Genomic DNA, 23,262 nt, shown 5'->3' with positions numbered 1-23,262 from the left:
AGGAGGGGGATGTGGCAGGTTGTGCACCAACTCTGCATCACTGCCACATTTTATTTGCCCCAATCAATCAATCAATCAATCACATGGCTATGTCTAGCATCGGAGCAGAAGAGAGAGATGCAGTCTTACCCAATAGCTAGAAACAGAAGAACCAGAATATGGGTAAATAGCCCGACCAGAAAGGGTTAATCTTTTAGCTTCACCCCAAACTGGAAGAAAAAGAATAGACTGCATAATTTTTCTGAATCTGCCCTATATAAATACATTAGATGAAAGGTTCATTGTCAGGTTTCTTGATTAAAATGATCCGGATGTCATGCTTACAAATATATCATTAGTGTTTGGCAGAAGAATACAAGAAAATTCAATCATGCTGATTGTTTTTATTAAAAAATATGCTAGCTCAGCTGAGCATGTCAATTAAAATTATAGATTATAAAAAAATAAATAAAAAAGAAGGCCAAAAATGAATTCTTACCTGTTTCTGATTCAACTGAAAAATAGGGCTGTCCCTGTAGGATACTATAGACGACTTTGGCGCTGTTTCCGTAAGTTGGATCATCAGCATCGGTTGCCGTGACTTGGACAACAAATGTCCCTGTAATGACACAGAAGCATAAACTGAAAACAAATTAAGGGTTTTCCATATTTCTTGATACACACATAAAAAGAAAGCATGACCTTAATTTGTGTGAAGTTATCATGACAAGAAAGAGGTGAACTTCAGTAGGATGCTAGGTTAAAAAGCCTTGGATTCTTAACTCTGAAGGGGTGTAACCAACTAATAAATACTGTGAGGATTAGGTTGAAGAGAAGCATGGAGTGATCATGACCTTGAGTGGAACTCCTCCCAACCCATCTCCAATGATGGATCTGACTGGATTATTGCTGTAGTGACTTTTTCAAGTCATTCAGGACTAAATCAATTAGCAACTTGCATTACTTTGTCCACAGATAGGCATGAATTGAGGAGCTTTCTATTCCTTGGGCCACTCATGATTTTGCTAGAAGTCCTGCATCATTGATGCTTTGTCTCTTGGACTATAAGGTGCTGATGTGAAGCCACAAACAGCTATTTGTGATCTGAGAAAGGCCAGCCTGGGGACAAAGCTGTATAAGCTTAAAAACAGCCAAGAAACACCCAGAATTCCCATAGATCTGTACAAAGCCCAGTTTACTTTTGGATTAAAGTAATGTGACCAGTAATACTTTTATTCTTTAAACTACTTTGAGTTGGGTTTCCTGTTACTTACCATCCTAAAAAAAATATTTTATCTGGTAATTCCAAGATCCTGAAAGACCTTGAACCTTAAGAGGTACTTAAGATTAGATAAAGAATGAATTTATAAACATCTGGCAGCTGTAATTTCAAACAATGATTATAATTACATATACAAGTAAGACTAATGTAGTTTAGGCTGGCATTCTTAATTTAGGGACAAGAGTCACCTTAAAACTTTCAAAGTATCCTTACCCGCCCTGAAACCCCGTGCTAATTTTCATGTGTATGCTTACATGTGTGTTTCACTGGAAAGAACATGCACATATTTTATTTCACTTTCAAAAGGCTTTGTGACTTTCAAAAAGAATGAACCCCCCTGATTAAGACCATTTTATGGCTGCTTTTGATAATCCTATTAGGCAAGCAGTGGGCATACTGCTGGAGTCTTCCTATCCATGAAAAGGGCAGAGAAGTTCCATCTAGGGAATATCAGAGTTGTCAAGTTGCTTTTGCGATACCTAACCAATTTCAGTTATTGAACAGATAAATTGTTCTCTGTTAGGGTTGAATGCTCTGGATGTCTCGTGCTGCTGCATGAGATACAGCACCCACCTTGTAATTTGGCAAAGGAGGAGGAGAGAACGCCAGCATCACGGGATTTTAAAGAGAGAACTAACAGAAGTCAACAAACATCAGGCTCTTATTTGCATTAATACAAAATCTGACTGCTTTCGGAATGTGATTAGGTAGATGTTTTAAGTGCCTATTAGTTGCCAGAGATTGTACTAGGGGGTCTGAACCTGTTTTCTTATTTAAGCCTCAGGATAACCCTTAGGAGTTGACATTTATTATCATTATTTTTTATAGATACAGAACTGGAGAATCAAACAACTCAGGCTCAGAGAAATCAAGTAATTTGCCCAAGGCTACACTGCTGGTTATTAGTGTAGATGGTTTCGAATTTAGGTTTGTTTGGTACCAAAAATCCATTTTCACCTCCCTGATGTTGTTCCACTCGCTTAATGAAATTTCTTTAAGATGCCTTTATATATTATACTAATTGCATATTAATTTATAATGATGAATATCACATTATTATGCCTGCATAGAAATTAGAAAAAAAAACAACCTTCCCTTTCTCAAGAAATGTATGTCACTGTCAATTACTTCCATGTATTTGTAAATTGGCTATCATGGCTTCAAAAATGAATGTCAGGCCCTGGAGTTGTGCAGTGCATGACTGGGTGGTGCTGGTGACAAAGCTGTCTTTCATTAATTCTTTTTCCCTTTCTTATCTAGAGGAATCTGTATCTACGTCTCTATCTATATATATCTATATCCATCCTAAGAAATATTATACTTCCTAAGAAATCTTCCTCTTCAAAGAATTCCAACTCCTTCTTTGCTTTAGTGGTGGCTTATGATTTTTCTAACAAAGCAAAGTGGCTTCAAGCAACGAGATGAGCAATTTCCTCAGGCGAAAATTTAGATGCTTTACAAATCATTTCCCTGGATTGGATATTTTTCAAGTCTTGGATCTGTGAACTACAATCTCTCTGAAATCTGACTGACAGAATCATAGAAAAGTTATTATGTAATTTCAGCTCTTCTGAATATGACAGAGTGAAAATAAAAACAACCCTGTACATGAGTGGTTTAGAATTTGCTACTGTCTTCCATGAAGTATTTTAATGTTTCAAAGAATGACATCACTAGGATTTTTTCCTGAATTTAAATCCTGTTTACCTTCTCACAATTTAACAATCTAACAAATAAAATCCACACACACTAAAATTAAAATTGGCAGGGAAATTGTGCATACGATATTAATTTTACACATTAATGTCATGAAAGTCTCTCAATTTCCAGTTGTTCGTAAAAGGATATGCCCCCACATACCATGTTTTTATTTTTTAGTTGTAGATGGACACAATACCTTTGTTTTATGTTTAAGTGGTGTCCAGTGATCCACATGTGCTCTTTCACTGAGCTACAACCCTAACCCCTATTTATGGATTTTTTTTTAAAGTTTTCTTGAAATCTTTTCCAGATTTAATTACTTAAAACAACCACACTGTTGTTCAGACTGAACTATAAATTCATTTCATTGGGGAGGTATTCCCCTGGAGCCTAATATTCATGTGGATGGAGAGAAATGGAGAAGACTGCTGTCTTTCAGTCCAAGAAACAGAGGGAGTACAGGGCGGAGAGAAAGCAGATCTAATGGTCTCACTTCTAACCTCTCACCCCGGCTGAGCCTCATCATGAGAGGAAATGCTGTTTCCTTAACCGTAACCACCAGATGAGATGGAACTAGCATTAGGCAGCATGATGCACTTACAGAAAGGACATATGGATTGTTTGAAAGTGTAATAGCATCTCGACTCTTTCAACTCGGTACACATAGCTCCTACCCTTTTTAACTTGGTGGATCCCCAACAAGTTCTTGGTTGAAGTCACATCTCACTCACCAACATCAGACATTTCGGGGACAGTGGCTGTGTAAACGTCCTTGGTGAATATTGGTTCATTGTCATTGATGTCATGGATCTTGATAATGAATTCAGACTCTGGCTCCACGGGTCTCCCTGTCCTTCTGTTGATAGCTTGTGCTCGAAGGATGTAAACGGGTTTTTCTTCCCTGTCCAGCCTTTTGGTGGCCTGTATGTCGCCTGTGTTTTCATTGATAATGAAGAGATCTCCTGCTCCATCTCCTGAAAGGATATATTTAAGTGATCCATCTCCTCTATCCTGGTCTGAATGTAACTAGTGTAGGGAAAAAAAAATTAAAGAAAGTAAAAGTCAAGCTTGTCATCCTAAACTGGTTTGTTTTTATGAGCATGCTACGTTCATTTAATGCTTTCTAAGGCATACAGCTACTTTTTTCCTTGCTGTTTACATAACCCCTCAATAGCAAATGCCATATATTAATGAACATGCTTCCTTATAATCAAAGAACTTTCTAGAACCAAAACAGAGCAGGGAAATTTAGTTACCTTCTTATTTTGGAGAAGGGAAAGGTAAAGGACAGAGAAGTAGTTAAGATGCCCAAGGACATATAAGCCTGGCTGGAAGGAAACAGTTTTTGGATTCTACTAATACATTCTTACTTGCATGCACACAAACATATGATATAAGTGATATACTATTTTTTAAAATAAATATATATATTTTTTTTAGTTGTAGATGGACACAATACCTTATTCACTCAGTTTTTTTTTTTTTTTTAAATGTGGTGCTGAGGATTGAACCCAGTGCCTCACACATGCCAGGCAAACGCTCCATCACTGAGCCACAATCCCAGCCCAAATGATACACTATTGAAAAAAATCTTTGGTTTTCCAATCAGTGAGACCTGGGTACATTCTGCCTCTGGGTGAATTTAAGAAAACTAGATAAACTCCTTGGGTCTTTGGTGATGGAGATTATAATACCTTTTCTGGGAAGATGTGATAGTCATTTATTTACAAAATTCAACTCAAAGCATTTGAGAGACATCTTCAGTGCTGCCATGAGCAATATCTTGAAAACTAGCACACTAGATAATTTATGAGGTCACTTGGAAGAGTAAACATTTGACATTCAGATTTTAGTGTAATCTAGGAAAGGGTTGTCTGACACCAGGAGCCAGCCTAATGTTGAAACAGATGGCTTTCTAAGGTAGGGGCTCCCAGCTCCTGAGGGAGATTGAGCAGGGGCTCTGCTCTGGTGAGTCACTCCCAAGTGACATGAGATAAGGAAAGCTAGGATACCACAGAAACAGAGGTGGTGATCCTGACCTGGAAAAGTGATCCACCTTTCCTACCCCGAAGATCATTCTCACAGTGTTGAGTTCTGGTGCTTTCCTTAATTCTGTATTGCCACCCAGCACAGGTTTAGATTTTCATATCATCTATTTGCAAGTTTTCTAAAAGTGCTTTTTGTTGAGCAGAACCCTTTAATACCTGGGTCATCGGTATCAATGACACACGGTTTCCTAGTGGGAGGGCTGTGAACCTCTACCTTATTTCAGCTCCATCTAGACAGAGAAGCTGTGTTCCCCAAACAAAGGCAACAGCAACAGGTGACACTCTGCATCCTCACGGTTAACACATAGAATGCTCAGAGTGGCGTCCATGACACATCTGGAAATCGACTCTCCAGGCAAAAAGGGGCTTAGCAAATGCTCTAACGAGCCTTCCTAAAACTGTTCCATGGAATGTCATTTGCACAAAATGGAGCGAGAAAGTTTCCTGTGGCCCAATAAATTTGTGAGTGTCAGAAGATTAGAATTTGAGGGCAAGAAGGAGCCCTCTAGATGATTCGGTGCAACTTTCTCATTTTGGGATAGAGAGAAACCATGTCCAGTGCCACACATCCACAGCTAGCGAATCATGGAGTTTGGGAATGAGAATATTATTCATACAATTAGTAGCTTTGAAAGCTATTTGGCAGGAATAATGGAAGATAAATGTGAATGGGGAGGAAATTGCTTAGAAGTGAGACAAATGCAATAAGAAATGTAAAACAAGAGTATGCCATGATTTGTGTAATGTGATATGCTAAGGAGGAAGCGTTGAAACCATGATGACATAGAAAGAGCCACTGGGGAAAGTTTAACTCTCCATTGTCAAATCCTAATGACCGAAGAGTGCTCTTAAAGAGCCATTTCATTAACTCATGAGTAAAGCAAGCAGTACCGCTGCCCTGCAGATCCTTGCTCCAGGGCAGCTGTGGTCAGCAGCCTGGTTCAGGGTTGGGAGTGCCAAGTGCAAGTCCCAAGAATAGGTCACGTTCATTTGCTTTCCCTCACTGAGTGCAAGACCACAGCAGAGCCAATTAACCTCTCTGAGCAAGGACCCTCAGTAAAATGAGGATAATAAGGGCTCAACAATAAAGCTGCTGTGGAGGTCTCATTAGAGACCAGATACAAATACTGCATTAATTGCCACGTAAGCATGCATTAAAAACTCGGTGTATGTTTTATAAATTACAAAGCACCTTCCAAACTAAAGATATCAATGCTATTGTTCTCTGTTAGCTCATAACTGTCATGGTTTTGCTCTTATTCTGACTTTGAAAACTTTGTTTTGAGGACTTGGAAAACCTAATTTTGCAAGCACCCCATATCTCTGAGGTAAAATAATCTGTTATCAAAAGCTTATATTCTTCTACCTGGTGGCAATTTGCTGTCTTCACATGTGATTTATGATATTCTGCATTCTACTAGATTATACACTCTCCTTGGCCAGTTCTTTCATCACTTCAATATGTAATTGTTGCACACTTAGTAGGTGAATACCACATCTGATCACAAGATTTATTCAGGTAAAAGTAATCAGAAACTTATTTTTAGCTGTCAGGAGAGACCATTTCGATGACTTATAGAACAAACACCGGAGACGATACAAAGGCGCAAGGAGATGCAGAGAGAGGGTGCGGACGGGGATTGCTCTGCAGATCACAATTCTGATTCATCAATATTTGAAAACTAGTAGGGAGATGTACCTCTTCACTCAAGCATTGCCTGATAATAAAACAATTTAACCTGCTGCCCTCTTCTCTCCCCCCACAAAGAGCTTTATTGGGTCTGAACCGGTGTGCAGAAACCTCCAAGCGCCTTTCTTTTCTCCCCATTCTCCTCCCCTTTCACGGAGCTCCCCAGGGCCAGTCCTTTCTAGAGGAAAAGCGGGAACAGAAGCCTGCAGTGCCCACGAAAGCGGTGGCGACGACCAGACATTAGGGGTTTATTGAGCACTTAGATTTTAATTGGATTTTTGCTTTTGTGATGTCATTCATCACGGCCACTGTAAAAGACAGAAGTTAAACAACAACAAATAAAAGGTTGTAGCCTGCCCGAGGCGTGTTTTTACTAATTTCAGTTTAATGTGGCTGTTCCATTAAGTTTAATCATCTGGTTCACTTTTAATGATTCACCATCAAGTAAAAATTATCCACTTCCCTCGGAAAGTCACACCTCACCTGTGGCGGCAGGACTCCTTGCTACTGTATCTGAAGCATTCTGTGCTGGAAGAAGTTCAGGGTCTCTGTGTTTCTGTACATTTTTTTTTCCCTTTCTTTTTAGAAAAATAATAACCGTGCTGACTTGGCAAATCCATATAGGCATGTATGGTGGCTGGCTGGCCCCATGAAGGGTGTCACCAGGACTGGCAGCATCCTTGCCTGCAGCGCTGTGTGTCCCTGGGGATGAAGCATCTTTTTACCTGCTGCAAGTGCTGACTTCCAACCTAATTTTGAATTAAATTCAAGGGTGTAACATTGATTGTATGGATTTTTTTAGTGATCTATGGAGCCAGCTGCTCTATCACTCCTAGTTCCTGTGTGTCACCGAGTCACTATCTGAGTCAGTAACCAAACTGAATCTTCTGAGAATCAGCATGTTTAAGACAGAAAACAGTCTAAGGAAAAGCTTACCCCGGTGGCCTACGTAGGTGGAGTTAGGGGAAGGAAATATGTGATGTCTGCCACGAAACACTGAATTACGGCTTATGTGTTTTTAGAGTGTTAGTGCAAATGTAATTCGGTCCTTTGAGAAAGTAATGGTTGCCAATTTGAGATGACCTGGGACAATTAGAGAAGAGTTGTGGTGAGAAGATGCTGTCTGACCGAGGTGGAGAAACAGCAGCTAAAGGAGAAAACGCCTTCATGCTAAACAGGTTGAATATTATTTTAAATTAGGGAAATCATGATCAAGTTATGCCAAATTACGGCATAACTGAATTTAATATGCATATAGATGTTTGTATCTATTCATACATCTCTCCATATAATGAATGTATACAGAATGCTAATAAATAGACTTAGTGTTGGGAGGCTGGGGAGAGCCAGTTGGGTAGTGTTTAGGTTAGGAAGAAATTATGTTATGTGCCTGAAGTACATGGCAGAGATTAGAAATTGATTCTGTTTTAGAGATTATAGGATTAAGTCAATAAAAATATCTTTTAATAAAATTTCATCTGACAAATTTCACCAGGCTGTATTTGAATGTTAATGATTTAGCATGAGTTCACTAATTTTTATCTGAAAATTATTTCGTAAATAAAAAAAGTTCAGGGCAGCCTATTATTGTAGTAGGGAGCTTGTTTTTCTCTACTACAAACCCCTTTAGTTAGTCAGCTTTGAGTTACTGTAACAGAACACTTGAGATAACAGACTTATAAAGAAGAAAGGCTTACTGTGACCTACAGTTTCCATGGTCATGTCCCCATGCCCCCATTCCTTTGGGCCTGAAGTAAGGCTGAATATTATGGCTGGAGAGTGATAGAGATAGCTGCTTCTCTCATAATGATTAGAAAGCAAAGAGGGAAAGGGGAAGGGACTGGAGTCTCAGTATTCCCTGAGAGGGTAAACTCCCGCTAACCTAACTTCCTCCAACTAAGACCCCCCTCTATAGGTTCCACCATCTCCCAGTAGTTCCATGGGCTGGGGCCAACCCTTTCACATATGGGCCTTTGGAAGACAGTTAAAATCCAATCCATAGCACCCCTTCTCTGTTTGTTCCATAGTAGTTAATGGTCTAGGCAGGCTCATGCTCTCCAGTCTCTTGATAAAATTTTCACATTGTAATATGTGTGAATGTGAAGGGCACAACTTCAGTGTCCCCTGCTCGGCAAGAATTGGCTTGTTCTAGACGTTTTTGTCCCCACAGCCTGCAGTGGTAGTGAGGAAGAAGCTGGCTTCCTCCAGGCTGATGAGGACAGTACCTGGGGAGATGGAAGGACCCTGGGATCGGGAATAACCTCCTGTCTGACTATCCTGTAATGTGAAATGGAAACTACCCTACTCAGCCAGTATCTTTTTGATGTTTTCTGCTATTTTCACCCTACTGCAGCAGCCTCTTGGAACAAGGCAGAGATGTAAACTCCATGCCCTACTTATCTCCAGAATCAGAAACTCAGCGGGTGCCAGCCGGCAATCTGTTTTAAGAAGCCCTCCAAGTAATTCTGATGAGAGCAAAGTTTAGGAGCCACTGCCTTCACTAGGACAATCACAATGGCCAAAAACCTGGATTTGGGCAAGAGAAAGAAATGGGTGAAAGTCATGCTGTGTATTGGTGGTGTAACCTTGGGGAACTAAGTTCACTTCCCCAAGTCTCTGTCTCTTCATCCACATCCTGGGAATAATAATGATACTTTAACAGCAGATTACTCTGGAAATTAATAAAATAATGTACATAAAATACTTAGGGTCTCGCTCAGAGCAAGCCTTCTGTAAATTACATAAATCTACTTCTTAAACTGCATTCATAAACATGAAGTATTTAGAAGGTGGATTTGAAGAGTGGAAAGATTTCAGTCCAAATTTGGACTTTCCTATTAATCAGGAAATTAATTAAAATCTTTAGTCTTCGTTTTGGCTCTAAAAGACAGTCTTGCTTGTTCTTCCTCTTCTATCTGTCCCCTAAATGTTGGTGTCCCTTAGGCTTGAGTCTTAGACTCTTTACTTCCACACTCCACATGCTTTCCCCAAATAAAATCATCTACTCATTTTCGTTCAACCACTACCTACCTATGTGCCATCAATGCCCAAATCTGTATAGAACCCCAGGGCAGACCATTTTCTTGAGATCCATAGTCAAGGATATATTTACCTCCCAGGCAAGTTTCTTAGATCATTTACATTCAGTATGTCCCAGCTGACTTTATCAATTATCTCGCAGAAATACCCTCCTTTTGCATGTCCCATCTCAGCAAAGGCCCTTGGGGAGTCATCACGGACCATCCACTCTGTGGCCATCCCCACGTTCACTAAGCCACAAATCCTGTCATTCTACCTCTTTCATATATCTTATATGTATCGTGACTCACTTAACTTTCTCCATTTCCACTGCTGCCAACCTGGTCCAAGCCATCACCATTTCCACAGGTCTCTAGCAAGGAGGCCTTCCAAACACACATTCAGATTAGAAAAACTTTCTAGTTGGCCTCTGTTACCAGACCAATTTAATGCAACAACGGCTCTGAAGATACCACTTTCTTTCAATTAAATATTTCAGTGTCTTCTCTTTGCTCTCGGGATAAAGCTCTTTAATGGCACCTCCAAAGACCATCCTGGCCTCTGCTCCTCTCTTTAGCTTCCTCAGTTACCATGTTCCTTTGAACTCTCCTTGTTTTAGCAACACTCAAATCGCAGGTTCTAGGTCCTCCTTCATGTGGTCCACTTTTAGCATCTTCACCTGGTTAATTCAACTAGTATGTCAGGTCTGCTTGATTTATCTCCACGGGGACAATTTGTCTAAGTTGCTGGACTCAGTTAGATTCTCCTATGTACTCCCAATTCATTCCCTACTAAGCCATTAGCCTCTTCTATTATTTTGATGACCTGTTTTATAGCTATTTCCCTATCTAGATCATTAATTCATAAACGAAGGCATCAAATCTGTCTGGTTCACTCTGTATTCTTAGTAACCAACATTCTGGCACAATATAGGTCCCAAATAATTAATGATAGCAAAAAGTGAATGAATAAATGTTGTAAAGGGTAACTTGGATAAGATATCAATGACGAATGAAGGTTTTTGGCACATAGTAGACAATTGATAAAACTTAAGTGTTCTCCATCTCTTCTTTCTTGCTTGACTTTAAGATAGATAATTCTGTATTTTAAGAATATACACATATTCCTGCAGTTGCCAGATAATTCAGCAATTACTATCAAACAAGAGGCACATGGTCTAATCTGAACAATCTGAGGGAATAATTTAAGATATTGCCTTAAATCTAATAATTTTCTTTAAAAATCAATTAAATATCTCTACAATAATAAAACCAGCTTGTGATGGATTTCTTGACAAGAGCAGACTAATTATAACTACAGAGAGTTATAAACACATTGAGTATTGGGCCAGAAGTTATCTGTTAATGGTGAAAAGAGGTCAAGATTTTACTGAAACATGTTTCAAGTATCATCCTGTTGCAGAAACTAATGGAAAATGCCCCATTTCACAGAACAGTTATTCTATTATAAAATCATTTAACTCCGTCAACCAAGACCATATAAAAACATTTGTTGGCCTGAAGAATCTCACAAGGTATTGCACAAAAAACATCTGATACCTGTCTTTTATAAACTTGCAATTTAGGCTTGGGAATGCTGACTCTCATACATACAAAATTATAGAATAAAAGCAGAATGGCCAGAAGCAGCTATGCATGCCTGTGATCCCAGCAGCTCAGGAGACTGAGGCAGGAGGATGGTAAGTTCAAAGCCAACCTCAGCAACTTATCCTGACCCTGTTTCAAAGTAAAAAATAAAATGAGCTGGGGATATGGCTCAGTGGTTAGGCACCTATGGGTTTAATACCTGGTACCAAAAAAAAAAAAAAAAAGAAAAAAGAAAAAAAAGCAAAACAAGACACTAGGGTCCTGTTATTAAGTGATAGTTAGAAATAACATGGTATATGAAAAGATGGTAGATGGCTGAGAAGAAACTTGTGAACTGGACAAGATGGAATCAGGGAACATGTGAGTTCTCTGATGGTTTAGGAAGACTTCTTGGAAAAGCTTAGGTTACTGATAGGAGAAAAATGACTTCACAACTGTATGAGTGCATGGCATGGTTTCAAGGCTCAGGGTGGGAGAAAATCAGAGGAGGCCTTGAGTATCTGCCTGGGGTAATAAGAGCCATAAAGTTAGTAAAAATAGAAACATTCCTTCCCTTCAGTTGAAGGGTCACATATTTTCTCATACTGTACTGAGATGTGCACGGGAAAATGTGGCTTCTTCTTTATTATTATTATTATTATTATTATTTTTATAGCTTATCCCTCAAGCCCTAGTCCTGTTGAACTTTAGAACTCCATATAGGTTGAAAATTTAGTGCAATACAATAAAGTCTGCCCGATTCAATAATATGGTCTCCTTAGATAACTCTTTTAGACAAATCTCAGTCTTTCTGCTTGCTTTCTCCTGCTTCTTGTCCAATCCAGCATGACACCTGGGTATATGAAGAAAAGAGGCCCACATGCTGTGTCAGTGGAAAATGTGGGAGTGTTTGTACCCAAGGGCAGTCCTTGTACTGCTCTCTGCCCCCTACTCCGACCTCCACCCCATCTGTAGCCAATATATCCCATCCGTTGCTTTTCTCAGTGGCTTCTGTAGTTTGGGCAGGTGGAATCATGACCTTGGCTGTCCAGAGTCCAAGGTGGCCAGTTTCATCCTGCCTCCTCCATCAGCATCACATCCGCCAGCCCTGAGGTCTAGGTGTGACTTCTTATTGCCCTTGGCATATGTGGCCCTTGCTGCAGGATGACTTTGCCCTCAGTAGACATTATCTATGGGATCCATCCACTACTCCCTCCTTTCCCTACTGAAGCCCAGGAAGGGTGCTGGGAATGAAACAGGGATCCCCCTAAAGCAAAATGGGAACAGTAGAAATGAGACTGTGTTTGTGTGTTTGGTAGTCAAAGCACACAATTGTGAAATTCATGGGTTTCAGGAATACCCCACCATGTGTTTTGGGAGAAGAGAGCAGATGTGGAAACATGACCTGCAGCCCAGAACTTGACATAGGTAATGTTTAGTGACTCCATTTATAAATGGGATTGGTGAGTTTTATTCTTATTGGCCAGGATCACCCCTTGATATGTTGAAAGGGCTCTAAAAATAATCTAGAAGACAATTTTCTCCTCCTTCTCCTCTGTCTCCTCCACTGGGGATTGAACCCAAAGCCTTGCACATGCTAGCAAACACTCTACTAACCAAGCTACATCCCTGGCCCGTTTTACTATTTTGAGACAGGCTTTTGCTAAGCTGTCCAGGGTCACCTTGAACTTCTGAGTAGCTGGGATTACAGATGTGTGCCACCATGCCCAACTCATATCCCATGGTCTTTTTCTATTATAGCATGTTGTCTCTTAAGACATGAAAAATTATATTTCCTATATAACAAACTTAACTGATTTTTAAAAAATATTTACTTTTAAAAAAAATTTGTAGTTGGACACAATACCTTTATTTTATTTATTTTTATGTCGTTCTGAGGATCGATCGAACTCAGGGCCTCGCACTTGCTAGGGGAGCGCTCTACCACTGAGCCACAACCCCAGCCCCTTAACTGATTTTTATAACAGTAAAAATAGTTTATTTAAAGCATTCTTATATAATTCATCATTTGGTAATTGTTCTGGCTGGGATTTGTTAAAATAATAATAGTAGATATTTATTAAGTACATACTATGAGCCAGGAAATGTGCTGAATTCTTCACATGGATTATATCATTTGTTGCTCATCTTGGCTCTGTTCTTATCCCATTTTAACTGATGAGGATACTAAAACAACATAAGAGGTAACTTCTCAGCATCACACAATAAACAAGGGCAATGTTTGAGTTCATGTGATTGAAACTCTTATTCATATTTTTCCCCTTGAAGGTCTTTACATTCAGTTCTATGAGCATTCATTAAAAACTTACACTGTACCAAATAGTGTTGAATTACAAAGATTTGTATCTAATTTTTTATTTTGTGAAATTATTCTCTATGGACATTGTGAGTTGGACAATTGCTTTGGGGATTGTCCTGTGCATCACTGGATGATTGGCAGCATCCCTGGTCCTTACCTACCAGATGTCAATGCCTTCTCAATTTATAACAACTAAAAATATCTCCATATATTGACAAATGTTTACTAGGGCCACAAAATAGAGAATGTTGATCTGTCTGTCTGTTCATCTGTCCGTCCATCTATCCATCTTTCTATCTTCCATCTTTCTTCTCAATAGGTACCTTGTAACTTTTAAAGTCCACTTAAATAATACTATAAGGCATTTTACATTTGCAGAGATTCCATGACCCACTTGATTTAATCTTTTATCTCTTGTTAGATTTAGTAACTATTGAAACAGACCTTGTGTGATATGAAGGAGAAATTCTGACAAAGTGCTAAAAGCAAAGGAATTTTAAGTCTAAATGTAGGAGAAATTTATTAATTCCCTTGACATTTATTTTTTACACTCAATACCTTGACTTTAATGTCAAAAGTACCAGACTAACTATTGAATGGACAAAACTTTGGTGCTATTGTTGTTGTGGTAGGCAGAATAATGGTCTTCTCAAAGATGTCCATGTCCTAATTCCCAGAACCTGTGATAATGTTACCTTATGTGGCAAAAGGATCTAACACATGTGATTAAGGTGAGAAGAGCATCCTGGTATATGCATGTGAGCCCAATGTAATCACAAGGGTCTTAATAAGAGGAAGGGGAAAGTTGGAGTCGGAGAAGGAAATGTGATAAAAAGCAGAGGGGAGAAAGGGAAGGAGTGGGCAGAATATGAAAATGCTATGCTGCTGGCTTTGAAGATGGAGGAAGGGCCATAGGCCAAGGAATGCCTGTGGCCTCCAGAAGCTGAAAAAGGCCAGGAAACATCCTCCCCAGGAGCCTCCATGAGAACATCTTGCAGACACCTTGATGTTCACCCAGTGGACCCCATTTCAGACCTCTAGCCTTCAGAACTGTCCTATGATCCATTTATATTATTTTAAGGCACTACATTTCTGGTAATTTTTCATAGCAGCAGTAGGAAAGGAAATGAACTTGTTGCACACTTAATATGCATCATGTACTGCAGGAATGCTTTTGTGTCACCTCAATTAATTCTCCCAGTGACTCCAGGAGATAACCTTTATGCTCTCTCTCTCTGTCTCTCTCTCTCTCTCTCTCTCTCTCTCTCTTTTTTCCTTTATTAGGAAACTAAGGTCAGAGAGGTTAAGTAATTTGCTCCATGTTAAGGGTGGAACCAGGAACCATGCCAAGACTTGCTTGACTCTAAAGGCTAAGCTTGTTCTCATCAAAGCATATTGCCGAAACAATACCCCCTGCAATGACTATGAATCTTTCTGGATTCTTTGTATTTATTATATTAGGCCCCAGGCTAAGTTATTTGTAAATTCTATTGGCACAAATGATACACACTGTAATAGATGTTATTGTTCATTTGGGATTTATCAATTAAACAAATGCCTTCTGGTTTATTAACTGCATGAAGTTATTTCCCCAAAAGGCATTGTTTACTGCCTTTTGCTTGGCTTCTGAAGTCCAAGGTCCTTCTTGTCTTGGCAGACTGTGACATTCGTCTTAGCTCCTGCTTAGTCTAACATTTTCATTTTCAAAAAGCCAGTGGTAAATCAAGCTAAGAGGCAGATTCCCAGTCAAAAATTGATTTAGTAAGGCATTGTAACTCACCAATTATAATCCTACCTTTTTGCTCTACAGTGTAATCTATTTAGCCATTGCCAAATCTAAGGACACACACACACACAGACACACACACACACGCGCGAGCACGCGCGCCTTGTTTTCTCTTCTTCCTTCTCTCTGATACTCACATGCCTAGGAAAAATATTAAAAGATAAAATGTAGACATATCAGACATGATGATTCAAATGGGAGAAACTTTCAAAAAATGTGTTCCTTAATAGCTTTTCCCCAAAATGTATTTTTCTTTCTTTTTTCTTTTCCTGCATTACAAGGGATTGAACCCAGGACCTCACACATAGCTGGGAGAAAGCTCTACCACTGACCTATATCCCCAGCCCTTTAAAATGTACTTTCCTTGACAGGAAGAGAAACATGTTGGATATTCTTATATGCTGACTCTTACTTAGGATCTAAAAAGTTAGAGCTCTATCTTTATAAAACAAATAGTTTGCTTGAGGGAGGGACTATTTCTTACTCAAACTCATAACTCTCAAGCATTCCGAATGTGCACACTAAAAGATGATTAAATTGAATTCTGTAACCTGCTTATACAGTCAAGGAAATCATGGTAAAGAATTCTAGGAAAGAAGATTATGGGCTCATTTGTGAGTTTTTCTTGCTTTGAAACCAGCTGTAAGTTCTTAAGAGATTTCAAACACTCCTTTTAATTTTTTTTTTCCTTAAGGAAACTAATAGAAATGTTCAGTGAAGAGGAATGGGCACTGTCCCATGGCCATGCTGGCCAAAGTGTCCTCACCGTGATGCCAGTGGCACAAACTCCAGTGCTCTTCCCCCACCTCCAGCTTCTGAGCAATTATGTCATTTCATTGGCCACCGTGTCTAAAGAACTCTCCACCACTTTATCATCTTCTCAATTTTGTGGCACAAGGAAAGATGTCAGATTCAACCCCATCAAATCAGGTGGACTCCAGCCCAGTTTTGGTTTTCTGCTGGCAAAACCCTGTGTTCCCTGAACCCGTCTGACACTCTTGTTTTCTCTCATGCAAAAGGAATGAATCATGCTCAGTTGGAAGAGCAGTTATGCAGATCGCTTGAGGAACGTGCGGGCATCTGAGTGTTTTATAAACTGTACAGCCTGATAAAATGTGAGAAAATATTATCATTGCTCCTTATCTCAGTACAATTTTCCTGCAATGAAACTCTGAAAAAAAAAATCCAAGATGCCTCTTTGCCTGCCAGGGAATGATCTCTAATTTTTTTTTTTGGGGGGGGGAGTCTCTCCAGCATACAATAACTTAACTTCTTCTTCTGTAAATGTCACTCACTGGTTTGTATCGCAATCAGCATTTGGATGGCCACATTGCCATTTCAAACCTCAAGCAAGTGATGTCTCCATTGTTAAAGAGGAGATAGGACTGCATAAAGAAGTCAACTCTGCCTGGTTACCTAATTTTCTGGGATTGATTTTAAAACTCTCTCTTTTTAAGAAAGGGTAGATAGGTCATCATGGAGATAGTAACTTGAATACAAAGTGAAAAGTCCCTCCCAATCCTTTAATGTAATACACATGGTTGGGAGAATAGGCAAAATGTTGAAGATACAGATTGGATAAGAAAAATTATGCTTTACCTGATTTCTAAAAGGGAAGTTGGCTTTCTGTAGAGTATATACCTTCATTGCTCCTCTGACCCCACCAAGAATGAAAGCAAGCAAGAAACCAAGCTAGTCAGCTCACTCTCAGTTTCCAGATCAAGTAAGGAAATGAGCCAGATCCTTATGTTTTACAATAAAACAAAACAAAACAATCAAACTTGCTAAAGGTTTGAGTAACTATATTTTAAAGTAGAACTTTCTCTGCACATTTTCGTTCATGTTTCTTTTCTAAATTATACTCATAAAATAAGTGGTAGAGCTATAATGAGATAATTTTTCAGAAATGATTCTTTTTCTTGTGAAAACTCTCAATGTTGATTAAAAGATACAGTTGATTAAAAAAAGAAGGAGAAAGAATTGGCCTCAATATAGAATATTTTCTGTTTCTATATTTATCACATTTCTTGTGTGTGTGTGTGTGAGAGAGAGTGAGAGAGAGAGAAAGAGAGAGAGAGAGAGAGAGAGAGAGAGAGAGAGAGAGAGAGAAACATAGCAATCAATTTCCTCAGGTCCTAAATGATTATTTTTCTTTTACTGAACACTTGAATTGTCTGCACAATGTAGCCTCTTAGGAATTTTAAGAAAAAGAAATTTGCTTTTTATTGGCTGGCTCCTTTTGACTTTTTCTTATTTTGTATAAAACTTTCCTCTACGATCCTAAATATCTGATTTTTATTTGTTAAAGCCTCAAAGGAACCTACTTTTATGATATGCCATTTTATTTATTACTGCTTAAATATTTTAATTTTTCTTATTAGTTTATACACATACACGTGTGTTGTCTTTGGCTTTTCCTGCTTACACCGAGGAAGCTTCAGTTGCTTCCTACTGTATCATATTTGTGCCATTTTGATGTGAAATTTACAGAGGTAGTCTCCAAAGAAGGAATTTTACAATAAATTTGGTTTATACATTTACCATCTAATAAATACATCCTTCAACTTTAAGACTTTGGATTTTTGGTTGTCAACCCGACACAAAACACTATCAATGGGAGCCAGACTCTAGTGTGCTTGAGTCTGCAGTGACCCTATGCATTCCTACAGTGCTTGCCAGAACAGGGTTGGAATGGGTTTAGGTCTTGCCATGCTCTATTCAGAGCAAGATCATAGGAAATACAAAGCAAAAACACCACCACTATCAATGGTATGCATATGAAAGCCTTGCATTACAAACTGGGAGTTGCGGAGCTGTAAATATAATATGGTAGTTATAGCTAATATTATGATTTTATACTATACTTGAAATTGGCTAAGAGAACAGTTTTTAAAAGCTCTTACCACACAAACACACACATATGGTAACTATGTGAAGTGAGTGATATGTGAATCAAGCTTGTATGTAGTAATAATTTCACAATGTACATGTCAGAGCATCACATTAGATACATACAATTTTTATTTGTCAATTATACTTCAGTCAAACTTAGAAAAATTGGAAGGTGACTTTCAGATGGGAAGGTGGATGTTCATCTTTTGGGATCACCTATAGCTTAATTTAAGTGGTATTTGGCTGACTTCAATGTGTAAGAGCTGTCTTAGGTACTACCCGGGAATATAGAGATCAGTAAGACTTGTAGTCTAGGGTTTTGCAGAGTATACAAATATATATGTTTTCAAAAGCTAAATTCAATATCTTAAGGAAAATTGAAAGAATAGCCTTGGGACTGAATACAAAACACTACTTGATATAGTTAAATTCAAAATTCATTCTTAAACAAGGAATTAATTGTTTTGTTCTTGAGAAGATGAAACATTCAGGTAATTAAATAATGAAATCAACACTAATTTCCCCATAATAAAACTTTGGTTCAATAACAGGGAGTTTGTGATATTAATTTTAACTATTCTAACAAATCAAAACATTATTATTCTCCAAGTGCAAGAGTCATCTTGTGAATGGCTGGATGCCTGAAATTTTTTTATTGAAAACAAACAAGACCTAACCAGATACTCACATTTCATTACAATTGAAAGAACCTAACCTCAGATTGCAGTGAAATGTGATGAGGTTTTCAAGGGACATGATTAATAGCCAGGTAATGTGAATGTGGTGTGCGTTATATTTCTATTTTGGATGGGATAATAGAGACAACGTCATATTTCCTGTGAGCTCAGCATGCCGAATTGCTATGGGTGAATCTCACACCTCAGCTGCCTTGGCCGCTCCTTTCTGTCACTGGCCCAGGGTATGTCACTTCACAACCCTGGAGCCCCTGGAGTTACATGCATTCGCCTTCCTTTCTCCATTCTCTGTTTCTCCCTCTCCTGGAAGGCACACTTCTAGCAGGGTGTCTTCCTCCTTCAAGTCCTTAGTAAGCGGATACGCCAAGCCCTGTGTGAGCCCTTTCTGTGTATTATCTTCTTTAATCCTCACCTCCATAATTCTGTCACTTCCCTTTAATAGTTGAAGGAAAGAAGAAGCGAACTAGCTCACCCACTATTCATCAGCAGTGCCTGGTCGGGGTCCAACATGGGCAACCTATGCTGGGCACTCACACTCTTTAGTGAATAATTGCTGAATGAATTAAAAGCATTTTCTCTCCCAATCTATTTAAAAATGCCATAGCTGAGGTAATGACTTACCTCCAATCTCTGTTCCCTCTCATCAGCACTGCATCCCCCACCCAAAGTCATGCTTTTTGTTTTACCCCCTTTACTGCCCTCGGGTTCTTTGAAACATACCAACTCACCTAAAATATTTATAAACAGATTTCACACATGTATACATTTTTATCTTCTAAAATGCCTCTTTTTTGTTGTGCACATATATTCTCTATGAAGGGAAAACTGGAAGAGACAATCAATATTTTTTGTTTCCTAATTTAACTTTAGCATGCATTTTTTTTTTTTAAATTTCAGGTGAGTAATTTCAAATCGGATTCCTTACACTGGCCTTTTAGACTATTTGTTACTTTTATTTATTTATCAATAATGGCAACCAAAAAATCTCTTTCTTATTCTCTTAATGGAAATTTCTGTGTTTCCTTTTGACTCATTCTTCAGTGCCAGATGGAAAGATACATTTGCAAAGGATACCGATATATTTACCTTGCTCACGAGGATTTTGTTTCATTGTCATCTTGACAACTACAACATAAAATCTTGTAGAAGGTGGAGTTTGCTACCAACATGCTACACATACACAAAAAAATCACCTCCTGGAGGTAGCAATGGCTCACTGACTTCTTGATGAAGGCTATCAAAGGAAGAGGCTGTCACTGAAAATCTGTTTATTTTTGGCAAAACGTGGTTGTAGTACAAGGAGGATATCTTTTAGTTTGGGCTAGAGATGTGAGAGCCTCCAAAAATTCAGTTTATAATTCTGGCTACAATATATCTTTGGCTTTTCATGTTACTGAGCATGAAAAAAGCCAAAACAAACCGGTGGTGTAAGAATTTATTTACAGTTGATTACAAATATGTAAGGAATTTATTATTTGATTTTTAAAATAAAATTCAGTTAAAATTATAAATAGGGATATATATATAATTCTAATTTGTTATATATAACAGCAGAATACATTACAATTCATATTATAATATAGAGTATAATTTTTCATATTTCTGGTTGTATACAAAGTAGAGTCACAGCATTCATGTCTTCATAGATGTTCTTAGGGTAATGATGTCCATCTCATTCCACCGTCTTTCCTACTCCCATTCTCCCTACTCCTCCCTCTTTTGCTTTATCTAGAATTCATCTAATCTTCCCATGCTCCCCCAGCCCCCGCATTATGAATCTGCATCCTTATATCAGAGAAAACATTCAGCATTTAGATAAACAGGAATTTTGATTTGAAAAGAAATATAAACTAGGATATTGGCATTCTGCATATTTATATTTCCATCTAACACAAAGTATGGCAAAAATGAAGAACTCTAGTCAAATGAAGTAATTATACAGTTTAATAATTGCACCAACAAACTGACATCACCAGTAAAGAAATACTCAGCAATATCTGTAGAATAGATTTCAGGGGAACCTATCATAACCAGTATGAGGCCTTCAATGACCCTCAACAATCTCTAGCTCTGTTCAACTTAGGGAGCCTAGCTACATCAGCAGTAAAAGGGACTGAACTCTTAACTCTCTTTTATTCACCTTGATCCCTCCATTTTGCTCAACATATTGAATTCAAGCAGGAAGCTGTAGGATTCCACCCGCATAATGAAATGGAAGTTGGAGGATTTGGGATCTTGTCCTTATTTGAATCTTTATACGTTACTGAGCTCTTTCTAGAGCCTGGGCTGCCTTTGGGTTTATGACCAAGGTCAGACAGTCTAACTTTTCTGCTCTTCACATGAGCTACCATGCATAGAAGGAGGTTTAAGAGTCAGAAAATTGCAGCTACACAGGACACTTTCTTAGCATCAAAAAGCAAATTGAAGCTTTTGTCATTAAGAATGTGAAATCAGTTGCTCAATAGTGGAAATAAAATGAGGATTGCTGCCAATATTGGCAGTTGGTAAGCGACGTCATGAAACATTTTTAAAAAGTATATTCAATGAGTGAGCGTGTGCACCCACTCTCTTTTAAATACACTAACCAGTTGAAATATAAAAATGTTAAATGGCTGAGCATTAAATTTAAATGATGAAGAAGAAAGATGTGCCCAAGGCACTTGCCCTGACTCAGGGAGAAAAGATTATTGCAGGTCATTGAACTAGAACAGAAGTTTATAGAAGGTTATCAAGGGAAAGAAAAAGACTTTTAAAAAAATCACAATGACCAAAAAGATCACTAATTGTATATCTAATTTTAAAATGCTCACATTCTATAACTATTTTGAACATCACTGATGTGTTCTGGAAATTAAAATTAAGAAAAAAAGGAATGTTCATAATAATAATACAACCGTATTTGTATAGCTTCTTTGAAAGTAGCATTTAAAAACAATTCTTTTTCTCTTAGATTTCAGACAGTAGATTCTCAGAAGATATTTGTGGCATTGAGTGGAATGCCATCGCTAATGCCAAAGCATGTTCTGCTGTTTTTTCATTTGGGCTTCAAAATGGATCTGTGAAGCAGTGGACATACTATGAAAGGGGAAATAATGGAATTTAGGTGGTCAGGCAGTGCAGTCTCACTACAGGGTCCTAGCATCAGGAGACCTTAGTCTATAACACTCGACTTCTTGGCTTATTCATGTGTAAAACCAGGATTAAGTCATACACTAAGGTTGCTATAAAGATCTGTCTTAGTATGTTTTCTCTTGCTATAATAGAATACCAGAACCTGGGAATTTTTTAAAGAAAAGGGGCTTTACAGTTCTGAAGGCTGGGAAGTCCAAGAGCATTTTCTTGGCTTCTGGTGAGGGCCTTGTATTGATTCAAGTCATGGCAGAAAGTGGAAGGACTGGAAGTACGTGCAGAAGAGAGAGGGGCAGGGAGTGCTGTACAACCTTCTTTTGTCATATCTAACCTACTTTCATGGGAATTATATGAATCCCCTTGCAAATGTGACCCAAACACCTCTTTAGAGCCCCACTACGTCTCAACACCATTACATGAACAATTACATTTCAGTTTAAATTTTGGTGGGGACAAACCATATCAAAACCATAGGATCTAATGAGAGGATACCTTTGAAGCACCGAGCACAGTATCTGGGACCCAGCCACACTCAGTGAATGCCAGCTGTGACATCACTTTAATCTGTTGCAGCTGTTTGAAGTGACACGTGCCTCAGATTCCTAACCACCCATCTAATTAATGCTGGGAGCTCTCTACTCAAGCTGTGGCCTTCTCAGAAAAGTGATCATAATATAAGAATAAAAGAAAGTGATTCTTTAACATCATCATCTTTTAACTGTTCTTGCAGAATGGATAAAATATTGCTCCATGTTTGCTAAGTTTGGATCAGATAATGATGGGAACAAATAATTGCCCATCCCTGATTTTAAAGGTGCATATGGATGATGACTTTTATTTTTATGGGCTTTTAAAACATTGCTGTCTAATGAATTAATTATCTTGAGAAGAGTGACTTCCTTGAATTGAAAGATGTCAATTTTAAAGACTTAAAGAGAAATGCATATTGGGAAAACCTGCACATTGGAGCCTCAAATAGAACCTAAAAATTCACAATATTAAAACACCACCACCAACAACAACATATCACTGTTTTAGAATCCTACCAGAAGAAAACCATTGTCAACTTCCAAAAGCTAATGTCAGAAAAAACTTATGAAAGTAGAGTTTATTAAATTACATAAAAACAGATGTCC

General features: G+C 38.4%; 1 protein-coding gene and 1 non-coding gene across 3 annotated transcripts in view; one reads left to right on the top strand and one right to left on the bottom strand.

Moving 5' to 3' along the window:
• Cdh6 (cadherin 6) overlaps window positions 1-23,262 on the bottom strand; it is a 123,984-nt gene that overhangs the window by 26,827 nt on the left and 73,895 nt on the right. For both annotated transcript variants that reach the window (XM_005325664.4, XM_021726598.3), the window contains exons 3-4: window positions 3,694-3,988; window positions 479-598 (exon numbers count right to left, since the gene is read on the bottom strand). In XM_005325664.4, the coding sequence (XP_005325721.1) occupies window positions 479-598; window positions 3,694-3,988 (415 nt within the window). The remainder of the gene's footprint in view (window positions 1-478; window positions 599-3,693; window positions 3,989-23,262) is intronic.
• LOC120886007 (small nucleolar RNA SNORA9) lies at window positions 18,028-18,161 on the top strand. Its single transcript, XR_005728790.1, has one exon. It is a non-coding gene; the product is annotated as a small nucleolar RNA SNORA9 (small nucleolar RNA).

Source organism: Ictidomys tridecemlineatus, chromosome 1 (assembly GCF_052094955.1).
Source record: "Ictidomys tridecemlineatus isolate mIctTri1 chromosome 1, mIctTri1.hap1, whole genome shotgun sequence".
Lineage (NCBI taxonomy): Eukaryota > Metazoa > Chordata > Mammalia > Rodentia > Sciuridae > Ictidomys > Ictidomys tridecemlineatus.
Note: the sequence above shows the minus strand (reverse complement) of the source record. Positions and strands in the feature narration are given on the sequence as shown.